Source organism: Coregonus clupeaformis, chromosome 6 (assembly GCF_020615455.1).
Source record: "Coregonus clupeaformis isolate EN_2021a chromosome 6, ASM2061545v1, whole genome shotgun sequence".
In the NCBI taxonomy this organism is placed as follows: domain Eukaryota; kingdom Metazoa; phylum Chordata; class Actinopteri; order Salmoniformes; family Salmonidae; genus Coregonus; species Coregonus clupeaformis.
In genome coordinates this window covers 15,994,149-16,005,062 of record NC_059197.1, presented here as the reverse complement: position 1 = coordinate 16,005,062, position 10,914 = coordinate 15,994,149, and the positions used below count along the sequence as shown (strand labels likewise).

General features: G+C 42.3%; 1 protein-coding gene across 1 annotated transcript; it reads right to left on the bottom strand.

Annotated features, from left to right (window-relative positions):
* Nucleotides 1-996: 996 nt before the first annotated feature.
* LOC121568340 (gap junction delta-2 protein-like) lies at nt 997-4,973 on the bottom strand. The gene is made up of 2 exons (XM_041878895.2): nt 4,056-4,973; nt 997-3,609 (listed from the first exon to the last, which is right to left on the bottom strand). The coding sequence occupies exon 2, from the start codon at nt 3,599-3,601 to the stop codon at nt 2,492-2,494; it is 1,110 nt and encodes a 369-aa protein (XP_041734829.1). The 5' UTR covers nt 3,602-3,609; nt 4,056-4,973; the 3' UTR covers nt 997-2,491.
* Nucleotides 4,974-10,914: the final 5,941 nt, after the last annotated feature.

The window sequence follows — 10,914 nt, the reverse complement described above, 5'->3', positions numbered from 1 at the left end:
TTATAGGTTGAGAGCTTTTGTGAAAGAGCACAGCTAGAAAGATATGGCATATAGAAGCAAACCGGATGGACATCATGAAAATGACCGGAGAGGTTGAGGGTAGAGGAAGTTCAGGAGTAAAAACAAACAAAATATAATTATTGTAAAATTGACTGTGTCCATAAAATGTATATAGTATGTATAAGCTGGAAGGAGATGCCTAAGCATTGTTGTTCACTAGTTTACTCCAAGTAGGGAAGGGGTGGTGGGGTTGGAAAGCAATAAATGGAAATATATTTTAAAAAAGGATATGTACAGTGCCTTGCAAAAGTATTCATCCCCCTTGGCGTTTTTTCTATTTTGTTGCATTACAACATGTAATTTAAATTGATTTTTATTTGGATTTCATGTAATGGACATACACAAAATAGTCCAAATTGGTGAAGTGAAATTAAAAAAATAACTTGTTTCAAAAGAATCTATAAAATAAAGAAAGAAAAGTACTGTGTGTAGATGTATTCACCCCCTTTGCTATGAAGCCCCTAAATAAGATCTGGTGCAACCAATTACCTTCAGAAGTCACATAATTAGTTAAATAAAGTCTACCTGTGTGCAATCTAAGTGTCACATGATCTGTCACATGATCTCAGTATATATACACCTGTTCTGAAAGGTCCCAGAGTCTGCAACACCACTAAGCAAGGGGCACCACTAAGCAAGTGATCACTAAGGTCATTACAGAAAAAACCAGACTGATACCTATCAGGATTATTTGTGAGGATAACATCAAGTAGAGTAGCCTTTTCTGGGTGTTTGAAGTCATAACTTGTGGGATTGGTAATAATCTGAGAAAGTTTTAGGGAGTCCCATTGCTTTAGGACTTGGTCAGGTGGTGTAAGCATGTCCCAGTTTAGGTCACCTAGCAGGACAAATTCAGACTTAGTGTAAGGGGCCAGGAGAGAGCTTAGGGCAGGTAGGGTACAGGCCAGTGCTGATGGTGGACGATAACACCCAGCAACAGTCAACAAAGAGCTATTTGAAAGTTTAATGCTTAAAACCATTATATCAAATTGTTTGGGGACGGACTTGGTTGAGACAACCGAGCACTGAAGGTGTTCCTTGGTAAAGATTGCCACTCCACCACCTTTGGAAGATCTATCTTGCCGAAAAAGTCTCAGTAATGACCAACACATCTGGATTGGAGCTATGAAGTCCCACTTTCAACTGATGAATTTCAGGTAATAAGCATCTTGTGTTAACGTGCAGAAAACCCAGGCTTTCCCATCCACGCTCAGACCACTGCCAGACAGCCCTAGAAAATTGTTGCTTGAGAAATATTTTTTGCTATTGTTTTTTTCCATTTTAATGGAAATCTGGTACAGTAAGGTTCTTCATTTTTACCCAGAAATGATTTGATATTGATAAAAAATAGACTGCATTGGACCTTTAACAGATATGTGCACTACATACTCAGAAAAACAGATATTTACATTTTAGAATGTATTTTATCAAGAAAGTAAGTTATACAAGTCTTTTTTTTATCTTACTCTTAATTACAAATAATGTATTTGTCTGTGGTTCATTTGATTTTCAGCACAACCCTGTTTGATAACTTATAGTATTATAGTGACCTCTGGTGTTCAAATTTCAAACTCACAACTAAACTCATTCAAATGCAGGTTTTCCATACCCTGTCTAATCAAACAGTGCAACATTTGATGGATGAAATTACATTCTTCTAAAATTCTTACACTTCTGAATGAGAAATACAAGTCACTGTTCCAATACTGTTTGATTCTGCCGTTTTTTAAATACAATGGACAAATATGAGAGCAAAGGTCTGAGATTGAGACACCAACTATAAACATTTCAGTTAAAAACCCTTGGAAAATTTCAACATTTATTACTAAAGATCTATACACATACACACCATGAACATATCAATAAAAAGAGGCACACATGCTACAAATAGTTAGTGACTACCTACCAGTCAATCAGATTATTCTGAAAAATAATAATGTTATAAGAGACAAATTCCCTTTAGACAACATAAATGACCACGTCTGCACACAGGTCAAACCTACTCTGCCAGCTATGTATGGTTTCAACAATTACAAGGAGTTATTGAAAATATCCTACAAACATTGTTAGAATGTGAAAACTTGTCATGTTGTATGAAACAGGTGTGTATTTGTATTGAAGAACCCCGAGATTGTGGACAGTAGGCCTTATGTGTGAACAGGTGGGAACAGACTGAAGATAATGACTGTACATTTAATGTATACAATTTTACAGCAAAACGTTTTACTTTTCTCTGTCTTTTGAAACTCAGGAACAGTTTGAATGTTCTTTATGTCATTTAGACTATGGTATGGATGATAAAGCTGAATCTTTCTTTCTGAATCACACTCTCATTATCCCAGTGCCCAGTCTGAGCAACCTATAAACTCTTTCCCATTGTTGTTTCAAAAGTGGAAAATGCTCAATTCGATAATCACACAGAATGGGCATTTCACAGCCAAGACTTCTTAGTCCGTCCCATCTTGGCCATGTTGGCCAGTTTAACCTTAACCTGATGCCTCTCTTCCGGAGTCCTCTTAGAGGTGCACTCCACAGTAGAGTTGGTCTCAAAGGAGATGGCTGGGGCATGAGTGAGCAGGTGGCCCCCAGCCTTCTCCTGGGCCATGGGCGTGGGAGTCTGCAGGACCAGCCTGCCCCTCAGAGAGTGTTTGAGCTGCAGCAGCAGAGGGTTGTGGTGGTCGTACAGCCCCACAGGGTCCCTCTCGGGCCGGAAGCAGGTGGAGCAAGCGGAGCACAGTACGCGGAAGATGTAGACCCAGCCCAGGTAGTGCAGCTCTGCGATGTTGAGCACAAAGCAGCCCAGGCTAATGCTGAACATGAAGTTGAGAAAGATAGTCTTCTCGGTGGCACGTGACACGAAGCAGTCTGTGCGGGTGGGACAGGGGTATGCCTCACAGCGATACAGTTGGGGCACCTCGAAGCCAAACAGGTAGTACTGCCCCACCAGGAAGGTGATCTCCATGACAGAGCGCAGCAGCACGTGCAGGATGTAGATGAGCAGCACCTGGCTGGAGAGCTGAGTGGGGTCCTCCCCCACCTCCCCATAGTCCTCCTCTAGCAGGCTCTGCTCCACCCCCTCCCCTTCCTGACCACCCCAATCCTCCCTGTACCCAGGGCAATAGGTGGGCATACCAGTCTCCATGTTCTCCAGCCCTTCCCTCCCCAGCTGCCCAAAGACCTTCTTGGAGGTCCGCTCAGCCATCACCTGCCCCCTCTGGATCTCCAGCTTCTCGTCCTTGGCGATCTTGTGCAGGATGTATATGATGTAGAAGATGGACGGCGTGGAGACCAAGACGATCTGGAAGACCCAGAAACGCAGGTGTGAGACGGGGGCGAAGGTGTCATAGCAGACGTTGTTGCAGCCTGGCTGCAGGGTGTTGCAGGTGAACTTGGACTGCTCGTCGCTGTAGACCGCGTCTCCCACCAGGGTCACCAGCAGGATGCGGAAGATCAGCAGCATGGTCAGCCAGATCTTGCCGATCACTGTGGAGTGGTTCTGCACCTCGGACAGGAAGCGTCCGAGAATGGACCAGTCTCCCATGGTTTAACCTGGGGTGGTGGGGGGGGAGTTGAGAAGGTACAAGGGTGTGAATCAGAACCTCTCAGTGCACTGCTACCTAAAACAGTAGAGTAGGAATGATTAAGACACCCATGTTAATTATATGTAAAGGAACATTTTCTAGTGTTTTGCAAACAGTGAAATCAAATGGCTTCTTATCTGGTCTATAACGGTTGTATTGCAACTCACAATACCAAAAACCTTTTCATTCTGTTGAATAAATATATATTTTTTAATGTCACTCATTATCTCATAACTTCTCAAACAGCTGTTGACACACAATAATGCTACAGTATGCCCATATCAGTGAGGGGGAATACAATGCCAAGGAAATTATAACAGCAGAAAATACTTTTCAGCCTTTCCCTTTATCCTAACAATTGAAAACACAAACAGAGAAGAACAATCATAACAAAATAGTTAAAGATCCACTCACCCCTGGATAGTTAGCCTCTTTCCAATGCAAATCTGTAAAAAAATGCTTTGCCATGCAGTCCACATTGACTATAATTAATATGAGTGCTGTTTAATGGACGATATGAACAGGTGTTGAGCCTGGTATGGAAAAAAAGGCTGACCAGACATATTCAGCCACTCTATCTGAAACTGTCATTGTACTGTGGGGATACAAAGGCAGCCAATGTACAGTTTAACAAAGATTTTAAAATACAATAGGAGGCACCTTTTCTGAACAGCCGGGAATAGTCAAACAATAACTGCAGGGAACAAACTGGAAAAGGAAAACAACGCCAGTTTATGCAAAGGTTCTGCTCTTCGTCTATTTCAAAAATACAATTTAGAGAAATGGAAGATTGAATATTTCTCACTTTTCCAGACTATGCTCAATCAATCTTTGAATGACATGTGATAACAAGTGATGACAAATTAGAGGAATCATCCAGCAGTTTTAGGCTTATATTCACCAGTTATGACTGCAGCATTTCTCTTTCTGTAGGCCTCTAGCCTTAGTGCTTTGCCCCATCCACTTATAGGCCTGACCTAACACAGAGATACAAATCTCACAATACATAATGTTCACTAGAATTGTCTTCCAGGAACTGTCTGTACCAAACAGGACTGTGGTATCCTTTCAAATGGTATACTGAAGACACTATAAGCAGCTTGCATCAATGACATATGGATCCAATCCAAGTCCACAGACGAAACACACAGAACAGGTTGTATCCATTAAAATAAGTATTTTAAGAGTCTATCCATCCACTTGAATGTCCATCATGGGATCCAATATAAAGACCAAGCCTCAGTATCCTCTGCAGCATCCGTGTCTCTGCTTCATCATGATGTGGTCCATCCACTGTGGCTCTGGAACAGAGGACATCAGGACCATTCCCTTGCAGTTTACGAGGGCAGGAATTCAATTGTTACTTTGTGTGGTTGGGCTGAAAGGCTGGATTAGGTCTGGTCCGTGTGTGTGTCATACAGTGCATTTGGAAAGTATTCAGACCCCTTGACTTTTTCCACATTTTGTTACGTTACAGCCTTATTCTAAAATTGATTAAATAATTTTTTTCCCTCATTAATCTACACACAATACCCCATAATGACATAATGAAAACAGGTTTTTAGACATTTTTGCAAATGTATAACAAATAAAAACCATTCATACCTTATTTACATACAGTAACAGTCAAAAGTTTGGACACACCTACTCATTCCATATTTTATTATTTTCTACATTGCAGAATAATAGTGAAGACATCAAAACTATAAAATAACACATATGGAATCATGTTGCAACCAAAAAATATATTTGAGATTCTTCAAATAGCCTTGATGACAGCTTTGCACACTCTTGGAATTCTCTCAACCAGCTTCACCTGGAATGCTTTTCCAACCGTCTTGAAGGAGTTCCCACATATGCTGAGCACTTGTTGGCTGCTTTTCCTTCATCTGCAGTCCGACTCATCCCAAACCATCTCAATTTGGTTGAGGTTGGGGGATTGTGGAGGCCAGGTCATCTGTTGCAGCACGCCATCACTCTCCTTCTTGGTAAAATAGCCCTTACACAGCCTGGAGGTGTTGGTTCATTGTCCTTTTGAAAAACAAATTATAGTTCCACTAAGCCCAAACCAGATGGGATGGCGTATCGCTGCAGAATGCTGTGGTAGCCATGCTGGTTAAGTGTGCCTTGAATTCTAAGTAAATCACAGCCACTGTCACCAGCAAAGCACCCCCACACCATAACACCTCCTCCTCCATGCTTTACGGTGGGAAATACACATGCGGAGATCATCCGTTCAGCCACACCGCATCTCACAAAGACACGGCGGTTGGAACCAAAAATCTCAAATTTGGACTCCAGACCAAAGGACAAATTTCCACCGGTCTAATGTCCATTGTTTGTGTTTCTTGGCCCAAGCAGGTCTCTTCTTATTATTGGTGTCCTTTAGTAGTGGTTTCTTTGCAGCAATTCGACCATGAAGGCCTGATTCACACAGTCCCCTCTGAACAGTTGATGTTGAGATGTGTCTGTGACTTGAACTCTGTGAAGCATTTATTTGGGCTGCAATTTCTGAGGCTGGTAACTCTAAAGAAACTTATCCTCTGCAGCAGAGGTAACTCTGGGTCTTCCATTCCTGTGGCGGTCCTCGTGAGAGCCAGTTTCATCATAGCGCTTGATGGTTTTTGCGACTGCACTTGAAGAAACTTTCAAAGTTATTGAAAATGTCCGTATTGACTGATCTTCATGTCTTAAAGTAATGATGGACTGTTGTTTCTCTTTGCTTATTTGAGCTGTTCTTGCCATAATATGGAATTGGTATTTTACCAAATAGGGCTATCTTCTGTATTGTTTAACACTTTTTTGGTTACTACATGATTCCATATGTGTTATTTCATAGTTTTGATGTCTTCACTATTATTCTACAATGTAAAAAATAGTAAAAATAAAGAAAAACCCTTGAATGAGTAGGTGTGTCCACACTTTTGACTGGTAGTGTAAGTATTCAGACCCTTTGCTATGAGTCTCGAAACTGAGCTCAGGTGCATCCTGTTTCCATTGATCATCCTTGAGATGTTTCTACAACTTGATTGGAGTCCACCTGTTGTAAATTCAATTGATTGGACATGATTTGGAAAGGCACACAACTGTCTATATAAGGTCCCACCATTGACAGTGCATGTCAGAGCAAAAACCAAGCCTTGAGGTCGAAGGAATTGTCCATAGTGCTCTGAGACAGGATTGTGTCAAGGCAGAGATCTGGGGAAGGGTAGCAAAACATTTCTGCAGCATTGAATGTCCCCAAGAACACAATGGCCTCCATCATTCTTAAATGGAAGAAGTTTGGAACCACCAAGACTCTTCCTAGAGCTGGCCGCCCAGCCAAACTGAGCAATCGGGGGAGAAGGGCCTTGGTCAGGGAGGTGACCAAGAACCCAATGGTCACTCTGACAGAGCTCTAGAGTTCCTCTGTGGAGATGGGAGAACCTTACAGAAGGACAACCATATCTGCAGCACTCCACCAATCAGGCCTTTATGGTAGAGTGGCCAGATGGAAGCCACTCCTCAGTAAAAGGCACATGACAGCCCGCTTGGAGTTTGCCAGAAGGCACCTAAAGACTCTCAGACCATGAAAAACAAGATTCTCTGGTCTGATGAAACCAAGATTGAACTATTTGGCCTGAATGCCAAGCGTCACGTCTGGAGGAAACCTGGCACCATCCCTACGGTGAAGCATGGTGGTGGCAGCATCATTCTGTAGGGATGTTTTTCAGCGGTAGGGATTGGGAGACTAGTCAGGATCGAGGGAAAGATGAACGGAGCAAAGTACAGAGAGATCCTTGATGAAAACCTGCTCCAGAGCGCTCAGTACCTCAGACAATTGTAGGAAGGTGCACCTTCCAACAGGATAACGACCCGAAGCAAGACAACACAGGAGTCTCTGAATGTTCTTGAGTGGCCCAGCCAGAGCCTGGACTTGAACCCGATCTAACATCTCTGGAGAGACCTGAAAATAGCTGTGCAGCGACGCTCCCCATCCAACCTGACAGAGCTTGAGAGGGTCTGCGGGGAAGAATGGGAGAAACTCCCCAAATACAGGTGTACCAAGCTTGTAGCGTCATTCCCAAGAAGACTTGAGGCTGTAATCGCTGCCAAAGATGCTTCAACAAAGTAATGAGTAAAAGGTCTGAATACTTATGTAAATGTGATATTTCAGTTTTGTATATTTATAAATGTGCAAAAATTAATAAAAATCTGATTTAGCTTTGTCATTATGGGTTATTGTGTGTAGATTGATGAGGGAAAAACCCAATTTAATCAATTTTAGAATAAGGCTGTAACGTAACAAAATGTGGCAAAAGTCAAGGGGTCTGAATACTTTCTGAATGCACTGTATGTAAACACTACAGGGCAGCCAGTGCCAGTGGGCCAAATATGATCAATAACTGAATTGCTGATCGAGTTGATCTAAATATGAATATTTATGAAGCATCTGGCTTTCTGAAAAACACCAATCTGTGACAGACAAAAATTGCTAACTAAGCATTGTCATGCCTAGAGGTGTGGACCATTGATAATTAATAAACCCTTTATAGAACCTATATACTGTAGATGCTTCAGAAATAATTAATAAGCAAATGTCACACAATATAAAGTGTTGCACTATTGAGTAGACAGCACATGTGCCTAGTGTAATGTTAGGATAATGTACCACATAGCAGATCAGTTTAAGTATGTGCAGTATACTGTAGGTGATGGATTTCTTTAAAGGGCCAATGCAGACGTTTTTATCTTAATATCAAACCTTTTCTGGTTAACAAATAAGTACCTTACTGTGATTGTTTTCAATTCAAACGGCCAATAAGAAACTAAAATAGCTTCTTAACAAAAAGCAATTTCTCAAGCAAAAATGTTGCTTGGACTGTCTGGGAGTGGTCTGAGTGGGGAGGGGAAAACGGAAAATTAGCTGTTGTTGGCAGAGAGGTTTGGAACTATCTTTTTTATTGGTCTATTAACTAATGAACCTCCGGGTGATGTCACCAGGCAGGCCAAAACTCCATCCCAACAAAACAGGCTGACATTTCAGGCGGTCTTTTCAAACAGCTCTTACACTAAAAGGGCATTATCATAATTTTCACAGTATTAGTCCAACCACATAGTGTGGATATATACAGTGCCAGTCAAAACCAGGCACTTCTCCAGTGTGTCCAGGATAATCAGCTGGGAGAGGTAGAGGTTCTTCTCAGCTGATTCCCCAAATATACGCTTGAGAGAGGAGAGGTTATAGACACAGAGGACACAGTGATTCAGCAAACACCACTTCCAGCCCATTGTGTGCATCCTACACTTGAGTTGACTTGGAGTGTTTACACAATACACATGCCTTCCAGGAGGTAGGGTTGATGACGTGTAATGTAGTGATCCCCATTACTCATGCTAAAGTCAAATAAACAGCTACGTTAAAAACTCCACTTACCATGATGTTCACATTTTTTAGTATGTTCGTGAGGCCACTGATGACGAGGGAGAACTTGTACTTAGAGATGTTGATGAGACATTCCTTGTTGTGCTCTGTGCTGACTCTGGTGTGGTTGTTCTGATGTCCCGTTTTAACGGGAAGCTAAGGAGAAAGAAAAAAGCATGCGTCATTCTAAAGTCACAGGCGTGTCTTGCCAGTGGACCATATATGCAGCAGGTTTGAGCAAGCCTAGTAGAATAACACTACCAGTCAAAAGTTTGGACACACCTACTCATTCAAGGGTTTTTCTTTATTTTGACTATTTTCTACATTGTAGAATAATAGTGAAGACATCAAAACTATGAAATAACACATATGAAATCATGTAGTAACCAAAAAAGTGTTAAACAAATCAAAGTATATTTTAAATTTGAGAATCTTCAAATAGCCACCCTTTGCCTTGATGACAGCTTTGCACACTCTTGACATTCTCTCAACCAGCTTCACGAGGTAGTCACCTGGAATGCATTTCAATTAATAACAGGTGCGCCTTCTTAAAAGTTAATTTGTGGAATTTCTTTCCTTCTTAATGCGTTGAGCCAATCAGTGTTGTGACAAGGTGTGTGTGTGTGTGGGGTATTTGAGATAGCCCTATTTGGTAAAAGATAGCCCTATTTGGTAAAAGACCAAGTCCATATTATGGCAAGAACAGCTCAAATAAGCAAAGAGAAACAACAGTCCATCATTACTTTAAGACATGAAGGTCAGTCAATACGGAACATTTCAAGAACTTTGAAAGTTTCTTCAAGTGCAGTCGCAAAAGCCAACAATTGCTATGATGAAACTGGCTCTCATGAGGACCACGACAGGAATGGAAGACCCAGAGTTACCTCTGCTGCAGAGGATAAGTTCATTAGAGTTTCCAGCCTCAGCAATTGCAGCCCAAATAAATGCTTCACAGAGTTATAGTCACAGACACATCTCAACATCAACTGTTCAGAGGGGACTGTGTGAATCAGGCCTTCATGGTCGAATTGCTGCAAAGAAACCACTACTAAAGGACACCAATAATAAGAAGAGACCTGCTTGGGCCAAGAAACACAAACAATGGACATTACATTTACATTTTACATTTTTAGTCATTTAGCAGACGCTCTTATCCAGAGCGACTTACAGTTTATTTTTTCATACTGGCCCCCCTTGGGAATCGAACCCACAACCCTGGCGTTGCAAACGCCATGCTCTACCAACTGAGCTACATCCCTGCCGGCCATTCCCTCCCCTACCCTGGACGACGCTGGGCCAATTGTGCGCCGCCCCATGGGTCTCCCGGTCACGGCCGGCTACGACAGAGCCTGGATTCGAACCAGGATCTCTAGTGGCACAGCTAGCACTGCGATGCAGTGCCTTAGACCACTGCGCCACTCGGGAGACATTAGAAAGGAGAAATGTGTCCTTTGGTCTGGAGTCCAAATTTGAGATTTTTTGGGTCCAACCGCCGTGTTTTTGTGAGACGCGGTGTGGGTGAATGGATTATCTCTGCATGTGTAGTTCCCACCATATAGCCTGGAGGAGGAGGTGTGATGGTGTGGGGGTGCTTTGCTGGTGATACTGTCTTTGATTTATTTAGAATTCAAGGCACACTTAACCAGCATGGCTACCACAGCATTCTGCAGCGATACGCCATCCCATCTGGTTTGGGCTTAGTGGGATTTACATTTGTTCTTCAACAGGACAATGACCCAACACACCTCCAGGCTGTGTAAGGGCTATTTTACCAAGAAGTAGAGTGATGGAGTGCTGCATCAGATTTGATTGCGTCTGACTTGCAATATTTGAATTGGATGCCCAAGCCCTGGGCTGCATGACCAAATC